At 44.8% G+C, this 22,099-nt stretch overlaps 1 protein-coding gene and 1 long non-coding RNA gene across 2 annotated transcripts in view; one reads left to right on the top strand and one right to left on the bottom strand.

Annotated features, from left to right (window-relative positions):
* FIGNL2 (fidgetin like 2) overlaps positions 1-21,881 on the bottom strand; it is a 109,639-nt gene extending 87,758 nt beyond the window's left edge. Inside the window, exons 1-2 of the mRNA XM_077328612.1 lie at positions 21,759-21,881; positions 7,832-8,000 (exon numbers count right to left, since the gene is read on the bottom strand). Of these exons, the coding sequence (XP_077184727.1) occupies positions 7,832-7,970 (139 nt within the window). The 5' untranslated portion in view covers positions 7,971-8,000; positions 21,759-21,881. The remainder of the gene's footprint in view (positions 1-7,831; positions 8,001-21,758) is intronic.
* On the top strand, positions 1,407-17,947 carry LOC143833149 (uncharacterized). Its single transcript, XR_013229540.1, has 3 exons — positions 1,407-1,567; positions 6,227-6,339; positions 17,798-17,947. It is a non-coding gene; the product is annotated as an uncharacterized LOC143833149 (long non-coding RNA).
* Positions 21,882-22,099: the final 218 nt, after the last annotated feature.

The raw sequence follows: 22,099 nt of genomic DNA, 5'->3' as shown, positions 1-22,099 counted from the left end.
AATTTTTGTTGTGCTACTTCAGACCAACACCGCTACCCACTTGAATCTATCTTGACCAAGCCAAGCGACTGGAATTCTGGCGCAAGATAACCGTGCAGTCAAGAGGGTTTCAATTAAAGAAGGGTATCATAATTTTCGACTGAATGGCCTGCCTGGCTCATGCATTTAACCTGAAGTGGTCTCTAAATACTAACAGGCAACTTTCCTGCACCAGGCCGGAGCCCAATGGGAACACAATGGAGTCTTGTTTCTGGTAACTTGAGAAGCCTTATTCCTGCCTCTTTAATTTTAGACCCCAACATGCTTGCATTCCTGAGCATTACAATGGCAGATATTTATACCCTGGAATGCAGGGCCCAGTGCTAATTTAACAGGCCTGTGGTAACCAGAAGCTGCTCTCTTCACTGGGCCGGAGCAGAGATAAATCTGGAGCTGGGCAAGGTTTTATGGGGGTTACAAATCCTGGCATTTGTCCTTTTCTTCTCCCTTCTATTTCTCATAAAAAGCAGAGCTGACAATCCCTGTAAATTCACTGGCCACCTGAATGGACAAGCCAGCTGCTGCTAATGAGAAATGTGAAATGGCAGCGAATCTCAGTGGAGGCAAAATTGGAAATGTTGTGGCATGACTGGACAGCCGAAGGCGAGAGAGAGAGAGAGAGAGAGAGAGAGAGAGAGAGAGAGAGAGCTTCTTCTCACAGAGGTGCCATGAGAGTTTGCTTTGCTTACACAGCAGCTCTTCTTTGTTGCCTCTTCAGAGCGGGAATGGGAGTCCTGCTAACTGAACAGAGCCAATGGGCCAATTGGCTTGCCATGAGAGCAGAGGAAGCAATTCTGCCTTCCCAGATATTTTCTCTTTTTAATGTAGGCTTGCCCAGCCATTGGCACTTTCCAGCAGTATGCGTTTCAATCCATTGTCAGTCACATCCAATCCCATATAGTTACTGAATTTTAAATTTAATACATTTGGAATTTTTTTTATCATTTGCCAGGGGTGGGGATTTAAAGTGTACACAACTTTGATAATTCTCTTGCCTGAGGCTAGGGAGGAAAGAAAGGCAATCTAAGAAATAAATGCTGGCGACAGACAATCAATTGTGAGTTGGAAGCAATGTGTGAGAGGCGTTGCTTCCTTGGTCCCGTTGTCACCACTGATCCATAGGTTTTGCAGGTTTTGAAACAATAGGATACAAATCCTGCAAGGTCTGTTTACCAAACGCAAAAGATGGATGAGCCTCCACATTCCCTTCCCCAAAGGACCTCCCATTTCGGAAACGATATCATCCCCTCAGTCAACAGCAGCAGTGGAGGAAGAGGGCTTGAGATGTTCCAGTTGTGATGTCACAGACACCGAGCAACAAGTACTGGAGACATTTGTGAGGTAAAGTTCATACCTGGAGAACCTGCACTATCAAACACCTCTCATAACAAGGGGGTAGGGTAGTTTCTTTCAGGACATAAAATCAGAACTATTGCTCAGAACATACCACAGAACCACAGAGTTCCACAGAGATAAGAAAAATTATGATGGAGCATAACAACTTCCACCTCTGTTCACAAAAATCACAGTAAGATCTTTGCTTTCTGGTTGACCCAAGTTTTCTTCTGGCTTTGCATTAGGGATGTGAGCAACCGGGTGGAACTTGGAGATCCCTCTAGAATTACAGTTTATCTTCAGAATACAGAGATCAGATCCCCCGGAGAAAATGGATGGTTTGGAGGTTGGGATCTAGGGCATTGTACTCCACTGAGGTCTTGTCCACCCCAAGCTCTATCACCCAATCTTCAGGAGTTTCTCAAATTGGATCTTGAAACCCTACCCTTACCCCCATCCCCTGCTGGTGGCTGTTGGGGGGGGGGGAGGGACTTGGCAACCCTACATTATGGCCAATTCACTTATATTCTAACAAGTCTGCCATTTGGCCACCTGTCCATTTGGTCCCCTCCCATATTTCAGATGTGTTATTCTATCTTTTTGTTTTTCAAAATATCTCAATTCATTCATTCATTCATTCATTCATTCATTCATTCATTCATTCATTCATTATATTTATATACCACCCTCTCCCGAGGTAGAAAACTATATAAGGAATTTAGTTTTTCCATAACATATTGATAACCATAACATTAATACTATTAACACTGATAATTGTAACAATGGTAATTATAACAGTGCAAACAGGTCCAGGGGCAGAACGCATTGATGAATTTCTGGGAGGGAGGGATCAGGGGCCCTGTGAGGTAGGTGAGGCCAACAGAGTCCTGATATTACAGCTCAGTGGGAACACCTTTATCAGAGCTGTGGCGAGCCCAAGGTCACCCAGCTGGCTGTATATGGACAAGGAGCGGGGAATCAAACTCAGCTCACCAGAGTAAATGTTGTTGCTCCTAACCACTAAGCACTACACCAAGAGAGAGGGAGGGAGGGAGGGAGGGAGGGAGGGAGAGGGAGGGCGGGTGTGAGAGAGAGGGGGAGAGAGAGAGATCTGATGGCCAGAGGATTTCCACTTTGAAATTAAAGAGCTCAGAGTTAGGAAGAGGCATGGCTAATACTATGGTCATTTTCTACTGGAAAAACTCCAGAGAGTTCAGAACAAGAGAACTAAATTACAATTAAATTCCAACAAGAGCTTTTACCTACCAGATTAGTCTCCATGTTGGGATCAGAGAAACATGGAATTTATAAGCTTGCCTCCGTATGTTGAGGACTTTACAGCAGTCAACCTGTAGTCCTCCAGATGTTCATGGACTACAATTCTCATGAGCCCCCACCAGCAAATGCTGGCAGGGGTTCATGGGAATTGTAGTCCATGGACATCTGGAAGACCACAGGTTGACTATCCCTGCTTTACAGCATCTTTTGTGCACATGACTACACAATAGCATGGCCCAAATTTGATTCTTTATCCAGTGTAGGAAGATGATGGGGGGAGGGAGGGGGAACACTGTTAGGCATGATCAGATTACAGGATACATGTTTTGGTTTTGGCCCCTTTATACAGGCTCAGAAAAGAAACATCTTATTTCCTTGTTACTTCTGCTTTCCATCCACTTGTCACTAGGCAAGTTGTTAAGAATGGAGACACATGTTACACTTTAAATGTGGCAGAAGGGGTAGGAATGTCCTTTTAACAATCTCAAGCTCACCACCCAATGCTATGCATCAGTGGTAGGAGAAATGCCCTGTATACATGAGCTGTATTCCCAGGTTCAGCCTGACATTCTAGTTAAAAGGATACTGTAGGAGGTGATGTGTGAGACCTCTGACTAATATCCTGGAGAACCGCTGCCTTTCAGAGTAGCCAACACTAAACCTGATAGACTAATGATCTGACTCAGTATAAGGCAGCTTTATCCATATACATATAGGGTTTTCCTCCCAATTTTTTTTTTTGGGGGGGGGAAATCCACATTTTTATAGATTTCCATTACATGGGGTGCAAAGTCAGGTTGAATAATTGCCAACTGTCTAGTGCTGATGATGTCACCAGGATACATCCCACACAATTACCCCAGACCAGTTTTGTACGAATCCGTCTTTCTTTCTTGTATGTGTGTATAAATGAACCAAGTGCATGTTCAGCATTGACATCAAACCTTCAAAAGACAGCCTACCTGGAGTTGAGGAAGAAGATGGAGAGCTGATGCAGCATTCGATTTGCAAAAATATCTGCATGCAAGCAGGCTGCAGATGTTACATGCTGCCTTTCCAGTGAGGTCACCTGGGACCTTCTGGCCTAGCTCAGATTAACTGGAAGGCCACAGAATAGGCCCCTGTCTGGATGGTACCAGCACTAGTGACGGTAGAAGCTGCAATGACTTTTGAGAGGAGGGGCTATGATGTCACTCTGTGACCCTGGCCTCTGGCTGCATGCACAGTTCTATGAGCTTCATATGACATGGACTTTTTGGTCAAGCTAATGCCGCGGTTTCACTAACTGGGCATCTAGTCCCCCCAGTCTAGTAAACAACCACAATGAAGTTTCTACAAGTGTTTCTTTACGCTAAGCGGAAAACCCAAGATAGCTGCCAAAGTCCTTGGCATGCCCACAACATGCAGCATATTGTTGCAAAGTGGAAGAGAACAGATTAAACCTGGGTCCTCTAAAGCAGGGGTAGTCAACCTGTGGTCCTCCAGATGTTCATGGACTACAATTGCCATTCTCATGGGAATTATAGTCCATGAACATCTGAAGGACCACAGGTTGACTACCCCTGCTCTAAAGCAATACAAAGAGGTTGGTCATGGAGAACATTTAAATGTGGCTCTCAGCCCAGCAAAGGAGTCTTTCTCCAAAACCGGACCCAAAGGGTAGCAGTGGGGGATGAGCTGTTGCGTCCCTGTCAGCTTCCTCAGGGGGCGGTGCTCTCCCCCACTCTTTTAAATATTTTCATGTGCCCTCTGGCACAGCTGGTCCAGAGTTTCAGGCTGGTCTGTCATCAATATGCTGATGACACCCAACCCTATCTCCTCATGGACAGCCACCCAGACTCCCCACCCCTCCCCCGGAATCATTTGCCAGATGTTTGGAAGCTGTTGCTGGATGGCTTGAGCAGAGTCGCCTGAAACTCAACCCCTCCAAAACAGAGGTCCTATGGTTGCGGGGGGGGGGGGGGAGGGCAGAACAGGAAGCATGCTTACCCATCCTGGTCAGGATGCAACTGACCACCGTACCCCTGGCCAGGAATTTGGGGTTGACCTTGGATGCTTCACTGACCATGGAGGCACAAGTCAAGAAGGTAGCTCACCAGGTGTTCTTACATCTTCATCAGGCAAGGCTACTAGTACCGCATCTGTTTTCCGAACACCTAGCCATGGTGATCCATGTGAAGGTCCCCTCCAGAACTGATTTCTGTATCTCACTAAACTCCTTTGTCCCTGACTCAGAAATTGCAGCTGCTGCAAAATGCAGCTGCTAGGGTCCTCACAGGTACATTTTGGAGGGCCCATATCCAGCTTGTGCTGTGGCAGCTGTGTTGGTTGCCAGTTGCAGCCCGGATCAGGTTCAGGGTTCTGGTTCTGACCTTTAAGGCCCTTTGCGATCAGGGACCTACATATCTGCAGGACCGCCTGTCACCCTATGCCCCCCCCCCAGGGCCTTGTGCTCTGTTAGTACCAACTTGTCTGACAAAGAGTGCTTGCACTCGAAAGCTCATGCCTTGAAATAAATCTTTGTTGGTCTTAAAGGTGCTACTGAATTCTGATTTTATTGTACCAACTTGGTCATCCCTGGCCCCAGAGAAGCTCGCCTAGCCTCGACCAAGGCCAGGGCCTTTTCAGTCCTGGGCTCTACCTCAAGGAGTGAGCTCCTGGAAGAGCTGCAGGTCCTGCAGAAGCTTTTGGCGTTCCACAGGACCTATAAGATGGAGCTCTTCTGTCAGGTCTACAAATGAGCCCAGTGTAGGGTATAGATCGGATGCCCACGCCCCCCATGGAAGACACTCGCCACCGATTTGTACATCATCAGTGATGGCCTGTTGTTGCATTACAGATGCCCTTCTGGCAGGTATACCACTAAAGGATGGACCAGTGGGTATGGGGAAATTTCATCCCTTCTGGCTCCTTCTTCTTCTTTTACTCTGCTCCCCAATCCACCTGATCTCCCGGGTTTCTCTCCCTACAAGCCTGCCCAATCATCTTTTATCCCCCTCCCCTTTCCCAACCTGCTCCATTTCTTGGTTCTCCTCACTCAACCATACTTCCATGATTTAAAAAAAAACTACACAGCCTTTTGGACTGCTAGGTAACCATGGTGCGCTAGGCAACCCAATACACAGGCCAGGCTTTTTTACTTTGGACTTTTTTAAAAGACCCAATTATTATTTTTCTTCAACTTTTGATATATTGGTTCTAACCTGGCCCGGGGAAAAACAGATCCTGCTTCATGGCCTTTAATCCATACAGCGGGCTGCCCATTGCTATTAGAAATCTAAGACAGGACATTTGAGCAGGTGCAGAGAGTATTTTCATTACCCTTCCCAAACCACAACAAGCCTCCATATAGGTAGTATGTGGGGGCAGGGATTCGATGCTGAATTCCTTTCTTTGTTGGCTTTCTTAAGCACAGGCTGCTATGCCACACCATGCCTCCCAGGGCACAGACTGTAGACAGAGACAATATGAAATGATAAGATATGATGACGTGATACAATACGATACGATACGATACTGCAGGCAAAGTATGTGTGACTAATGACAACAGGTGTTCCATCACTGTAAAATACAGGTCAAGAGTTCGAGAAACTGCCAAAGAACTGATTCAGGGCCGAGGACTGAGCAACTTGTTTTGGTTGCAAAAGTAGGAGGGTGCACCACTAGCAAGGAGAAACCTTCACCAAGGTACTTGTTTAATTCTAGCATTCTGCTACTTGCAACTCAAGACTATGAGTGTTCCAAAGCTAGTCTCGGTCTCCGTAACTGATAAGTGGGAGCAGTCTTAACAGCATGGAGCCTAGCCAGCCAAAAGCGAAGGACAGCTGGCTACATTCCAGGAATCAAGTGATTTTCTCGTTGAGTCTCCATTTGACTGATTCTGGCAGCCACCAGTCAAGGCGAGATGCAGCCTGCCAAAGCTAGGAGGCAGCAACCCGCAGCCCAAGCTCCATAAATTATCTCTGTTGCAGGGCCACAGTTGTCCATAACCCACGTGCAAGTGATGGGAAGCCATTCAGGCGCCTGCAAAGAGGTTCAAACTTTTGCTGAGTGCGGGGCAGGCAGCTAATTGAGAGAGGAGCAGCATTAGCAGATAAGGGAAAGGGTCAAAGCCGCAAAAGCTAAATCCTTGACCTGTTATTTAAGAGGTCAGCTAGAGTTCAATAGACTACTCCGGGCCAATTCACTCAATTAAAATATTAAAAGTCCAAGTCAGAAGCACAGAGATGGGAGCTAAATCTTGCATCGTTCTCCACACAGGGAGTGTGGGGGGAACTAGGGATTACGAGAGCATTCCTGGCAGTCGGGGCGGGGGGGGGGGGGGGAGAAGCCTATAAGCTTTGCAAGGGGGTGGGGTGGAGGTGGGATTTCAGCCAACATTAACTGAAAACGCGAAATTCGTTGTGGGTATACCAGCACCAGGAGATCATATTCATCAGTATTTCAAAGGAAGAGGACCAAATGTTGCCCAGGGTCGGTGGGATTTACTGTTGCACATCGCACTGTGTGTTTGGAGGGTCAATATTTTCAAACAGAATTGTGAATTCCAGTGCAAATTTTTTGAGTATGCTAAAATCACTGCTGGCATCATGTCGGAATCTGCCCTTTTCTCTCTTGAAAACCCGAGTTTCCCTTTCTGGAAGAGAGAAGTTGAGATCAAAGAAAGAAAGGATTATAAAAATATATCAGGGAAAGTTAATATTGCGGTAGGAGTTTGTTAGGGAAAGAGAGGGAAGGCTTACAGGAACCAAACAGGCTGACGAAGGGCTCTGTGTGTGTGCGCATGTACACACACGAATGGCAAAAGCCTGGGGGCTGCTTTTCTATTCTTGGGAAAGGGCAATTTGAAGTGAAGAAACTCCATGCAGTGGGGTGTCTGTTTTTCCTTAGGGGGAAAAAAAACCCAGTTATGGGGCCTTTGTTACATGCATGCAAGCATGCAATTCTGTCGCCAGGCCCTTATATCAGAGCCATATAAAACAGCTGGTTTATGCAATGAGAAATGATCAATCTGTCTAGAAGCTACACAAAACCAAGACTGAAATCATGCCAGAAATGTAAGGCACAGTGTGACTGCCACTAACATTTTGCCACAAACACTGCACTGGCTGGGGACCCAAAAAGTGACATTCCAAGACATTTTTGTACTTTAATGTTTTCAATACGTACAATTACTTACCTTTGAACGGAAGCTGTCTTTCATTTTTAAGCCTGGTCATAGAATCTGTGCAGCTGAGGAAAGGGTGGTGAGGTCCACTGGACAACAGATTGAAATTTGGGAGTGTGGTGTTCAGAACTCTCCACAGCCAGGGACTCATCAGATGATCATTCCACTCCCAGGGTGCCTTCTGTAAAATGAGGACAACGGCAACATAGATTTAATGTCAGGACAGGCAAAAGAAAGGTGGAGACACATTTGGAAAAATCAAAATGCAATCTGAATAAATAATAAAAGTGGCTGTAGAACACCCCTTCATATTCTGTCCCACATTACTGAATTACATGTGTATGCTCGCCATTGGTTTTGAGTCTCATAAGGGAGAACACTCTTGGGGATCACAGTGCTCTGTGGCTTATAAACAGCACCTAGTCAATAACAGAGCAAAACGGAATTGCTCAGGAGGGCATTCTTGTTGAGCAGCCACTCCCAACCAAGGTTCCATGCACCCCTGGGGTTGCTCCAGAGCCCCAGAGGAGTTACTCCAGTTGGGGGCGATTTAATTGTTTTAAAATATATTTTTTAATTTTTTTTTTAATTACCAGGGTAAATTTTCTCCTTATTCGGGCAGGTCAACTCACCCCCTCCAAAAGTGGCCAATGATGGGTGGAGGTCCTTTGGAATTTCTGCAGTGACCTTGTTGAATTTACATACAGTGGAAAAGGAGTAAGAGGAAAGAGATGGATCTGCTGGACACCTCCTTTGGTTCCTCCCAGAGCCCCCTGGCAGGAAATGGCTGGAGGAAGGCTGTTGCAAGCAAAGAGATTCAGATATTCAGTCAGGAGAGGACGGTATCTAATGCCACAAAGTCTACCCTCCAAAGTAGCCATTTTCTCCAGGGGAACTGATCTTTGTAATCTGGAGATGAGTGGTAATTCCAGGGAATCCCTAGGTCACAACTGGAGGCTGGCATCCTTAGCTGAGAGCTACTACACCTGGGTCCAATGCAAGGACTGTGCGCAGCCTACACAAGGATTCCTTCCTTCCCAGGTTTCCCCTTGCTCTGGCACCCATTTCCACCCCTAGAAAAATATATTCTCAGATCTTGCTAGGATTGCCAACCTCTTGGCGGTGCTGAGAGATCTCCCAAAGTTACAAGTTATCTCCAAATCACACTGATCATTTCCCCTGAGAACTGGAGCTTTGCATGGTAGGCTTTATGTCAGCTGAGACAAAGTCTTCCTTATTTTGCTCAGACAAGGTTTGCTATTTAGAATACTGCACACACAAAAATGAAACTAACTTCTTATTTAACAAGCATTTTATTCTATTAGTGATGCCATGCACACTGTAAACATGTGAATTCCCGGGGCTTAGCAGGGACACGTGACATCACTTCTGGGGTTACGAAGTCTGAAGAATATTTCAGAGGATCCTCCACAATCAAAAGTTTAGAAAAGGTTGTTGTAGGGGAGCAAATACATGATATAATTAGGTTGGCAGGTCTCCAGTTATGGTGGGAGACCTCCCCCAGCAACTCCCACTCCTGTTTTGTCAACCAGCAGGAGAGAAATAAACTAAAATAATTCCAACAGCTCAATGGTATTATGTTGCTTGTGATAAAAATCCAGAGCTGACTTTTCTCTCTCAGTACTATCTGAAACTTGATGGAAGTGATGGAACACCATCATCCTGGCGGTGCCAGCAGTGTGTGTGTATGTATGTATGGAGGCAAGCCAAGTGAGGACCACCCTCACTATGACCCATGTCATGCAATTTGGCATCCCCCCAGGAAAGTGTGTCCAAGACACCACCTGTGATGGGAGGTAAGGGACCCTGGCAGCCTCCATAACTGGCTGTTAATATAGCCCTTTGCCAGGGTTCTTCCTCTCTCCCTGCTGTTCGCTGTGCCTGGCAGTTGTCCTGGGGATCAGCTGGCCATGCAAACCTGGGACCCCTAGACATGCAGGATTAGGACCTTATGCAGCAGCAACCGTAAATGGAGAGTTGCAGTTGCAGAGTACTTCCTCATGGGATTGGGAAGCGTTATCTGGGTGATTACAGCATAAGCCTGGGAGGAGGCATTCTTGGCAAATGAGCACCCACCCCTTGGGGTGGAATCACAGGTTCTTACAGGATTCCACTGTCATGGCTGGGCATAGTAAGTTTAGCATCTCTGCCAGGTGATGGTTCAAAAGGGAGACCTGGGAGCATGACTGGTGCATTTCCTGCCACTCTGATTAGTCATCTGTTCCAGCCTGGCTCCTGGAGAATCCTCCCTCATCTCACGCAGATTAATGCTGTGCTAGGGACAGCTCAGCCTGCCCCCCATCCCCCCCCCCCAGACAGCCTGCAAAGGCACAGGTGCCATACTGGATGGAGGGATTAGGCAACCCTTTTCATCAGACCCTCCCATGTTTGGCTGCTTTCCTTTTGGATGGCTGCCTGGACTACCCCCTGGAGCCATTTGCCAGATGTTTGAAAGCAGTGACTGAGTGGCTTGAGCTGCCTGAAACTCAACCCCTCCAAGACCTGGCCACGGTGATCTATGTGACGGTCACCTCCAGAAAAGATTTCTTTAACTCGCTCTGTGAGGGCCTACCCTTGTACCTGACCCGGAGATTCCAACTGGTACAGAATGCAGCTGCTAGGGTCCTCACTGGAACATCATGGAGGACCTATATCAAGCCTGTGCTGAGACAGCTACACTGGTTGCCAGTTGTTGTCCGGATCCGGTTCAAGACTTTGGTTTTAACCTTTAAGGCCTTACGTGGGTTGGCCCCGCATACCTGGTGGACCGCCTATTGCCCTATGCCCCCCACAGGGCTTTACAATCTGCAGGTGAGAATTTACTGGTCATTCCTGGCCCCAGAGAAGCACGCTTGGCCTCGACCAGGGCCAGGGCCTTTTCAGTCCTGGCCCCGACCTGGTGGAATGAGCTCCCGGGTGACCTGCGGGCCCTTCGGGACCTTTCAACCTTTCGCAGGGCGTGCAAAATGGAGCTCTTCCACCAGGTCTACGGTTGAGGCCAGGATAGTGCAGGAAGAGCAACTTGGATCCCCCTGATGTTAACAATGAATGCCAATTCGTAGAAGGGTAGGGGGAATTGAGGGTTCTGCCATGTTTATTGTTGCTGTTGTTTGACGCTGTGAGTGTCCATTTTAATTGGGGTTTTTGTTGTTGTTATGTGCGAAGTCGTGTCCGACCCATCGCGACCCCATGGACAATGATCCTCTAGGCCTTCCTGTCCTCTACCATTCCCCGGAGTCCATTTAAGTTTGCACCTACTGCTTCAGTGACTCCATCCAGCCACCTCATTCTCTATCGTCCCCTTCTTCTTTTGCCCTCGATCGCTCCCAGCATTAGGCTCTTCTCCAGGGAGTCCTTCCTTCTCATGAGGTGGCCAAAGTATTTGAGTTTCATCTTCAGGATCTGGCCTTCTAAAGAGCAGTCAGGGTTAATCTCCTCTAGGACTGACCGGTTTGTTCGCCTTGCAGTCCAAGGGACTCGCAAGAGTCTTCTCCAGCACCAGAGTTCAATAGCCTCAATTCTTTGACGCTCGGCCTTCCTTATGGTCCAACTTTCGCAGCCATACATTGCAACTGGGAAGACCATAGCCTTGACTAAACGCACTTTTGTTGGCAGGGTGATGTCTCTGCTTTTTAGGATGCTGTCTAGATTTGCCATAGCTTTCCTCCCCAGGAGCAAGCGTCTTTTAATTTCTTTGCTGCGGTCCCCATCTGCAGTGATCTTGGAGCCCAGGAAAATAAAATCTGTCACTATCTCCATTTCTTCCCCATCTATTTGCCAGGAATTGAGAGGGCCAGATGCCATGATCTTTGTTTTCTTGATGTTGAGTTTCAAGCCAACCTTTGCACTCTCCTCCTTCACCCGCATCAACAGGCTCTTTAGTTCCTCTTCACTTTCTGCCATTAGAGTGGTATCATCTGCATATCTGAGGTTGTTGATATTTCTCCCTGCAATCTTGATCCCAATTTGTGACTCCTCTAATCCCGCATTTCTCATGATGTGCTCCGCATACAAGTTAAATAGGCAAGGCGACAGTATACAGCCTTGCCGAACTCCTTTCTCAATTTTGAACCAGTCAGTGATTCCATGTTCAGTTCTCACTGTTGCTTCTTGACCTGCATATAAATTTCTCAAAAGACAAATAAGATGCTCTGGTATTCCCATCTCTTTAAGAACTTGCCACAATTTGTTGTGCTCCACACAATCAAAGGCTTTAGCATAGTCAATGAAGCAGAAGTAGACGTTCTTCTGGTACTCCCTAGCTTTCTCCATGATCCAGCGTATGTTGGCAATTTGATCTCTAGTTCCTCTGCCTCTTCGAAATCCTGCCTGTACTTCTGGAAGTTCTCAGTCCACATATTGCTGGAGCCTAACTTGTAGGATTTTGAGCATAACTTTGCTAGCATGAGAAATTAGTGCAATGGTGCGGTAGTTTGAACATTCTTTGGCATTGCCCTTCTTTGGGATTGGAATGTAAACTGACCTTTTCCAATCCTGTGGCCATTGTTGAGTTTTCCATATTTGCTGGCATATTGAGTGTAGCACTTTTACTGCATCGTCCTTTAAGATTTTGAATAGTTCAACTGGAATGCTGTCACCACCACTAGCTTTATTGTTGCTCAGACTTCCTAAGGCCCATTTGACTTCACATTCCAGGATGTCTGGCTCCAGGTCAGTAACTACCCCACTGTGGTCATCAGTGATGTTAAGCTCGCTCTTGTATAGTTGTTCTGTATAATTTTGCCACCTTTGTTTAATCTCTTCTGCTTCTGTGAGGTCCCTACCATTTTGGTCCCTTATCATACCCAACTTTGCATGAAACGTTCTCTTCATATCTCCAATTTTCTTGAAAAGATCTCTGGTCCTCCCCATTCTATTGTTTTCTTCTATTTGTTTGCACTGTTCATTTAAGAAGGCATTCTTATCTCTTCTAGCTTTTCTCTGGAATTCTGCATTCAATTGGGTGTATCTTTCTCTTTCTCCTTTGCCTTTCACTTCCCTTCTCTCCTTAGCTATTTGTAAAGCTTCCTCAGACAGCCATTTTGATTTCTTGCATTTCTTTTTCTTTGGGATGGTTTTAGTTGCTACCTCTTGTACAATGTTGCGAACCTCCGTCCATAGTTCTTCAGGTACTCTGTCTATCAGATCTAACTCCTTAAATCTATTTGTCACCTCTACTGTGTATTCGTCGGGGATATGATTTAGTTCATACCTGAGTGGCCTAGTGCTTTTCCCTACTTTCTTCAATTTAAGCCTAAATTTTGCAACAAGAAGCTCATGATCTGAACCACAATCAGCTCCTGGTCTTGTTTTTATTGCCTGGATAGAACTTTTCCATCTTTGGCTGCAGAGCACATAGTCAATCTGATTTCTGTGTTGACCGTCTGGTGATGTCCATGTGTAGAGTAGTCTCTTGGGTTGTTGGAAAAGAGTGTTTGCTATGACCATTGTATTCTCTTGACAAAATACTACCAGCCTGTGCCCTGCTTCATTTTGTACTCCAAGGCCAAACTTGCCTGTTATCCCGGTTACCTTTTGGCTTCCTACTTTAGCATTCCAATCCCCCATGATGATAAGCACATCAATTTTTGGCGTTGCTTCTAGAAGGTGTTGTAGGGCTTCATAGAACTGATCAACTTCATCCTCTTCAGCAGCAGTGGTTGGGGCATAGACCTGGATCACTGTGATGTTGAATGGTTTGCCTTGGATTCGAACTGAGATCATTCTGTCATTTTGGGGATTGTATCCCAAGACTGCTTTTCCTACTCTCTTATTGATTATGAAAGCTACTCCATTTCTTCCGCAAGATTCTTGTCCACAGTAGTATACCTGATGGTCATCTGAATTAAATTCACCCATTCCTGTCCATTTTAGTTCACTGATTCCTAAAATGTCGATGTTCAGTCTTGTCATTTCTTGTTTGACCACATCCAGCTAGCCTTGATTCATGGATCTGACGTTCCAGGTTCCTATGGAATAAAAATCTTTACAGCATCGGACTGTCTTTTCGCCACCAGTTACTTCCACAACTGAGCGTCCTTTCGGCTTTGGCCCAGTCGCTTCATTCATTCTGGCGCTACTCGTACTAGCCGTCTGCTCATCCCCAGTAGCATATTGGACACCTTCCGACCTGAGGGGCTCATCTTCCAGCGTCATATCATTATGCCTATTGGAACTGTCCATAGAGTTTTCATGGCAAAGATACTGGAGTGGTTTGCCATTTCCTTCTCCAGTGGATCACCTTTTGTCAGAGCTCTCAGCTATGACCTGTCCGTCTTGGGTGGCCCTGCACGGCATAGCTCATAGCTTCACTGAACTACGCAAGCCCCCTTGCCACAACAAGGCAGCGATCCTTGAAGGGGGAATTGGGGTTTTAATGGGGTATTAGTTGGATTTTGTAAACTGCCATATTTTCTGCCAGTAATGTGGTATCATGTCTCAAACATTTAATATTCCTCCTCCTAGTTTTCACTCCCCCTGAACTGAAAACGAATCCAGCTTTCCTCATATGTTCTGTGAATACATAAAAGAGACACCTTTGCCAACTGGAAAACATTCAGTTTCTCCATATACTGTCCTAACTGTAGCCTCTTGTCCAGAGTACAGGCTATGCACCAGAGCAATCAGATGTAATTTTTCCAAAATCATAAATTGCCTTATTTTATTTTGCCATTTATCTAATGAAATATTTTCTGCATTTTTCTAGTTTATGGCAATTATTAAATCGGTCTGCTACAATAAGGAAGTTCACCAATGTTATCTACTTAGACTAAGCATTTCCACTCAAGAATAAATTAAGGAACTCCCAGAATGTCATTATTGCTGGACATTTCCACCACATATGAATAAAGATTAACCAATAATGTTAAAGTGATTCAAGGGATTGAATGAAGATTCGAATAAAATTTGGGTTAACATGGTAAAGAAAAATTCAGACTGTAATGTATTTTAAATGATAATGTATTCAGAGAATTGAGATAATAAGTAATGGATTTTAATTGCAATTGAAATGATGTTTTTATAGGAATTCAAACAATGAGTGAAGTTTCAGGCTATTTGTATTCTGTTTGGTATTTCTCTTTTTTCTGTATTGTCATTAGTTTTATATTATTTCCTTTCTTGGGGGGGGACCCTTTCAGATTGGGAAATTAGCATGTGGAGAGAGGCTCAAGCACCCTCTCCCCACAGGCCACAGTCCCAGTCCAAATGAGCTCCCAGCACAGAACTCTCAGACTACATCTGTCATCAACCTACGTCTCCTGCATAGACTCTGAATGTGTGAACCAGCCCTCAAAGTCACAGTGAATCCTAACACAAGAACAGCAGACTGCATTCCAGTGGCTTTATTTTCAATATATGGACCATGAGATGTCTTCGCCTGGGGAAGGAACTTTAAAATAGCAACTGGGGTTTTCAAATGTTGAAAGTTTATGCAGAAACAGGATTTCTGTTTCCCAAAAGATGATACTCCCCCTTGAAATCCTTTTGTAAAAACTGAGCTCTTCAGGCCAAGCTTGGCGCTGGCAAGGGATCCTCATGGCAGCCTGAATAGTTTCTTTCCTGTAATGTATAATCTCGCTTCCTTTCCCCCTTCCCCCAATAAAGAAGGCCATCCTGTTACCACCCAACCATACCTCCTCATTCCCACTGCTCCCACCCCCTCTCCATTAAACTGAGTTAGATTAATTGCTGACACATCTATATTCACCCATGTCCCCTCTCCTTTTGATTACCCCCTGACAAAGATTAATTGAAGGTGCTGTAGGAGGTGAAAAGGCTGGCTGGGTATCTCTCTGTATGTGTGTGTGTGTGTGTGTGCTTGCACACAGGCACATTAGGGTGTATTTAAGGAATTTTTGCTTGGGGATTTGGTGGTTGCTATGCATGAGGTGCAGTGAAAGAAATCTGATGTCCTGGATGCCATGTTTGAGAGACTGCTTTGGTTATGGGAAGCCTGTTCTTTCCCACTCTATAGAGGCTAAGATCAGACTAGAAAATGGAACCTGAAATTGTGATATTGACATAGTTGCAACCAGACTAACACAAATTTTTGTCATATGAAGAGAGCCAGATCAAGCTTGCTGGGAGCCAGCTTGCTGAGCCAGCTTGCTGGGAGCGGCAGTATACAAACCAAATAAATAAATAAATAAATAAATAAATAAATAAATAAATAACAAAGAAGTCTTCACCTGCTGACAGAAGATAGTGACAGAAGGGGACAGAGTTCCAGAGTTTTGGTGCCATGGCCAAGAAGGCACTCTACTAGATTGCCATCTGCCTAATCCCAAAAGACATGGGCACCCAGAACAGGGCCTTCAAAGATTGTAGGGATGAGTATGAATTGGTAAAATGTGGTTCAGGTCATGCTTTGTAGCATGCCAAGTAGGGTTGGGCGCATATTTTAATAGTATGTTTTTACAGTTTTCCTGTAAGCTCTTTGAAGGGCCTAACTGATGAAAAAGTAGGGCAGGACATCCACTAATATACATGAAACACAATACAAATGTAACTATATGCTCGTGGAGCTTATTTCTTTCTCCAGAAAAGTACATTCATGTATATTATGCTAAGTGGTAGAAGAAAGTCACCTACATCTACTTCCCCAGAAAGAATGAGGCCATTTCCGCTAATTTAACTTTAAAAGAATAAATAAAAGCTTTCAGGAAAATTAGCAACAAGGGAAAATAGACAAACACTAAGCAAGTATTGACAACTGTCAAAGAGAACATCAATATTGATTGACCAGAGAGGTAAATATTAACCAAGTCAAAGCTGAGGTCAATGCTTAACTCAAGGGACAATAAATTTACATGTGCTGGGAACACAAAGTATGTGACTGTATGGCTACTCACATTCAGAACCTCTTCATCAGGCAAGAGAGTCTGTTGAAAAGAAATGTAGTAAATTGTATTCGGCAGGTCCTTACAGAGACCAACAGTTTGTACCAGAGGATGTTGTAAGATAGACCACCGTTAGTTGGGAGAACCCTGACCATTTTGCAGTGGACTAGGATTCCTGTGTAGAATGCTGAACCTTGGTCTGATTGAGAAATGTATTTTTATGCCCCCAAATTAGTGTGTGTAATCTTGTTGTCAACACATATTATTTATGCCTTGAAACATGGTCTGTATTAAGTAATCTTCATCATTTTGTAATGGTTATCCTGATTCTGTACACATGGGTTGACTGGTAGGAGGGCATTTTGGCTGGAATAAAATGCAACACACTGGTTGGCATTAACATGGCCACAGCTTTATTCTCCGCTGTATGGGAGAGGGAGTCTGACCTACCAGCTTGGTGTAGTGGTTAGGAGTGTGAACTTCTAATCTGGCATGCCGGGTTCGATTCTGCACTCCCCCACGTGCAGCCAGCTGGGTGACCTTGGGCTTGCCACGGCACTGATAAAGCTGTTCTGACCGAGCAGTGATATCAGGGCTCTCTCAGCCTCACCCACCTCACAGGGTCAGAAAGGGATCAGAAAGGGAAGGCGACTGTAAGCCGCTTTGAGCCTCCTTCGGGTAGAGAAAAGCGGCATATAAGAACTCTTCTTCTTCTTCAGTCCATTAACTGCACAAAATCTCCTGGAGTCCAGAGGCACCCTGGGATCACCACTGTTCCCAGCCAAGAGCGTGGATCCCCTTGCCTATTGAAGCCCATCACTAAAAGGAAGTGACCTATGTGGGGGGGAGGAGGCAGCAAAGAGTGCCAACCTCATTTGACTAACCTCAGGCCACCTGGGTAAAAAGCCTCTGCCCCCCCCCCCAGCTAGGTTGGCCATGCTCGTTTATGTATAGCCTCTTATTGAGGCCCCTGAACCCCAGAATGGACTGCATGACTCCACTGTCTTTCACATCCAAAGAAATCCCATATTAAGCATTATGTGTATATCAACTAGCCCCTGGGCTCCATACTGACCATTCATACCAAATTAAATTCAGTTCCTCTCTCTTTCCACAGGTATAAAATAACTTTGTTTCTGGACGTTATGAAAGAAATGTAAAAGGATCCATAAAACAGTTATTCCGGTACATTACTATGAAGGATTTTGTCATATACCACTTTTCCAGTTAAATAAGGAAGATTGTTCAAACAGGAATATGAGATGGTTTCTGAAGTAAGATGGTAATTTTTCTAACTCAGCAGCTAGCCTGCTTTGCAAAGAAAAAAAAACACGTGGGCCTCAGGGTCAAATGCCTTTTTATAAGAATTAAAAATGGACAAAAGAAGGAGAGATTACACACACACACACACACACACACACAATGCAATACCTCTGTGGCCTGGAGCAAGTGTGCTTCGGTGGCTTTGTTATTCCTTCCATTACAATACCAATACACAGCCATACTATATACTGTCCTAGCCCCTGATTTGATATATTGGCTTGATGTACCTTTCATTTGAAAGGTCTTTGTCTGGACAGAGCCAATAGAGTGCAATAATTTAAAATAAATTCTTTGGAATGAAAAAAAAATGACCAAGAAGGCCCAGATGTGCCACCAATTGACATGCATTTTATTTCTTCTCTTTTCCTCATAAAGTTTCTCAGGTTCAGGACCAGCCTCCCATGGCTGTAGCTAGGGGGAGAAGGAACAGGCCATTTAAGAATATTTCCCCCCAAAATAAGCTCTTAAATTTGTTTGGTTCAAGGGGCACTGGCTCTAGCTCCTCCTCCGCCTGCTTTCATGGCTGACTCAGGGATCGTCATGGCTCCAACTTCCCCTTCTCCTCTGCCTGTTTGCCTGCATGGCTCCTCTAGCAGTGGCAGTGCCTTCGCTCCCCCTTCTCCGACGCAGCTCAGACAGAGGCTCCTTCGATTTTAACTGAACTCAAGTCAGGGTGCCTCTAATTGGAGTCCTGTGCCTGCACTCGGCTCTTTTTTGAAATCCTATTTCCTCTTTCGAAAAGCAGATAGTCTTGTAGCACTGAGGGCTTTTTGAGGGGGCAACATGGTTGGTCTCTCCTTATCAATCAGTTTAGGCAGGGCATGGTCTCTCGGAACATAAGCAGGCCATGCCCAGGCACCTCTTACGAGCTGCATCATGACTCATTCACATGCACAAGTGTTAGAGCAGGCCCAAGCAGCCACACGGGTTTTGCACCACTGGGATGGCTTCTCTGAGAGGAGGCTGGCCAGGTCGGGAGGGAGGGAAACAGTCACTAAGGCACTGAAGCCTTTCAAGGCCAAGATGTAGGCGTCCGGCTGCAGGCGGCTTTACCCCTCTACGCTGCTGCTTAGATGCTTGCAGGGGAAAGACCCCCACCTCACTCCCTTCCCTCCTGTAGGTTGCCCCTTTCGCAATAAGCATTCTTCAAAGCGGGCTCACATCTCTTTAAAATTGAAACAGCACACACACGGACCTTTCCTTTCCTTTACAATGTTTTTTTTCATCAGGGATCCAAGTCTGGTGAGGCACCCATATATCATTAGACTTATCCCATTAAATTAAATAAATGAACCTGACAAGATGGGAAAAGAAAGCAATACTGGAGCTTGTAGACCAATGCAAGGGGGGACCTTCTCTTATGAAGGCTACCAGATGGTATGTACAGCTTGAAGAATCCCTTCTTAATTTTTGTTTTTAAAAACCACACCCAGCACAAAACTGACCAATAAGAAGAGACCAACCATGTTCCACAATGTGGGTGGTGGAGGAACGGCCTCTGAGGGACGGGAGAAGGGCAGAAGGAAAATCTGAGGAAAGCGCGATGCTTTTGAATTACCTTAGCCTTGGAAGTGAAGCAAGGCGGGAAACTGCTACAAAACCACTACCATAAAATGCAGGGAATAATCATCTATAAGCTTATTTTAAATTGTTCTTGATATAATGAAATATTTGTATTACAATTTGTGTATTACGTAGTATTTATATCAATGTGGTTGTATCTATTTTTTTTATTTTAGTAGGTTCCCTGATGAAGCTCATCACGAAACATGTTGGGATCTAAAAGGTCAAATAAACTAATCTCCCTTGCACCTGCTTCCTCCACCGGTGTGGCCTTATTTTCTTCCCTATACTGTAGAACCGACTGGATATTGGCACTGCAATATAGGATTTCTAATCTTGCATTGTACTAATTACGTCCCGTTTTAATTTGACTTTATAAGCCATCTAAGCTGCTATTGTAGTAGCACAGAGATGAGAAGAAGCTTCTAAAATACAGCGCAGAATTTCAGATGAATGCCTTTATTCTATCTGAACACAATTTTCATTTTCCTCTCATAATACAAGTCTGCTGCATATTTATTTAGTTATTTCTGGATATAATTACCGCTTGACAACCTGGTCTTTGCTACAGTATTGCTTGGTTCGCAGCAGATGAATATGGCCTCCACAAATTATCTACTAGTTCTTTTAATTAGGAGGAATTACTCTAACAGTGCAATACATTAAATTAAAACCCTTTATACAGTGAATGGTTACCCTTTGGCCTAAAATGAATTCAATGTGTTTATCTCCCAAAACAATGAGAACGTAGACCTACCAAATGCTTTGAGGCATCCAAGAACACTCTTCCAGCCCACCTGCGGAGTCCATGAGAAATATACTGGGGACTACAGAAATATGCCTGTCTCCTACACACCCCAGTAAAAAAGACAGATGCCCAGTCAGCCATGGAATAAATTTTTACCTGTTATGTCAGCTGCTGGGACCTGTGGTCACAGAGTACCAGATGCTCCGTTACAACCCCCAGAAGAACATTTATGGGTTCCTTCCCTAATGCTAAACAGGAGGAATATGGAAGGGACTTGGCCACCCACAGATCTCACGGCAAGCCTTACAACCCAGCTGAAAGGCTCCATGTCCAGATCTCCAGACAGATCTCTGGCATAAATGAAAATGGTATTACTTGGCCCGTTTTTCTTAGTTTTGATGGATTTTAAAAAGATAAGAAGAAGAAAGAAAATCAAGTTTAAGATTAGGTTCAATTCTAATAAATAGGTACTATTAATGGATTCCCAGTACCGACTGTACTTCCAGTTGCCACTGAACTGCTGTCTTAATAGACTGCACTTCTGTGAATTAAAAGTATGCAGACTATTTGTGTCATAGCTTCTGGTCGTCAGCTGAGGAGAGCTGTCATACCGATCATCTGACTTGGGGGATGAAATTCCAGATCCCTGATTTCTCCAATAAATCTGTAAAAAGGTGGGACACGGTAAACAGAAACCAAGCCTAACATGAAGAGGTCCATCAGCCACAAGACCTGTGCTCTGTCGATCACATTCATATCCATAAATATTCCATCCAGTTGCATTATCTGATGTTTTTAAGTCTCTATTTTTTAATTTGTGACTTGGGGAGCATTTGAGGATTATTTGGACTATTTGGTAGGCAGTAGTGGATAAAAAGCTACAAATGACTAAGTAAAAGACTCATGTGTCAACTTTAAACATTCATAAGATTTGTGTGCTGAAAGATTTTTTTTTTAAGATCCATCAAATGCACAAAGTCCTCGCATTCTTATTCATACTTCTGGCAAATTCAACTCCTGTTTAGGATAGCTCAAAAATAATAAAGAGGGAGGGGAAACTAAATGGGACTGAACTGACTCACAGTTGTTTGGAAAAGCCAAAGCCAAGGTAGACATATATATGTTCTCCCTCAGAAGCCTCAGCATCACGATCACAACATGATGATCTCTTCTTTGGCTTTATATAGATGCCAAGCAAGATAGGTGAGTACTCTGATCCTAGAACAATAGAAGCCACTCTCCTGGTCAAGCATTAGATGGGATGAAGGGGAGACTCAACACACGCTTTGCCTACTGAATACCCCAGGCTCAGTTCATACCATTTTCCTTTAAAGGATCTCAGGTAACAGCTGCTGAGAACAAGTTCCTTGCCCCCTTAATTCTCCCTTTTCTCTCAAGTGAGGAAGGGAGAAAATACAACAGCCTGTGCTGTTCATAATCTTACCTCTTCCCTTGCTCTTGCTACCAGCACCCTTGTACTAGGCTTTTACTCCCAAGTACAGAGCTTTTCCAAGTGTCTTTCCTCCACCTCTGTTCCAACCACAGAAGCCAACACCCTTCTAAGAAGGCAGAAAGAGCGGACAGTGCAGCCCTGGAGCACTTCAACGGAAGGGGAGTTTAGTTCTTGGCAAACAGTCCTCCACTCCCACCCTTCAGTTCATTGCTTTGTTGGTAAAGAAAGCCGGCCCATAAAATGCATTTCTCCCCAAACCAAAACATACATGAGATTAAAACCACATGAATAAACAGCCCTTCTCTCGGGCTTTTTATGAGTGGGCCTGTGGA

This window comes from Paroedura picta, chromosome 3, assembly GCF_049243985.1.
Source record: "Paroedura picta isolate Pp20150507F chromosome 3, Ppicta_v3.0, whole genome shotgun sequence".
NCBI lineage: Eukaryota > Metazoa > Chordata > Lepidosauria > Squamata > Gekkonidae > Paroedura > Paroedura picta.
Note: the sequence above shows the minus strand (reverse complement) of the source record. Positions and strands in the feature narration are given on the sequence as shown.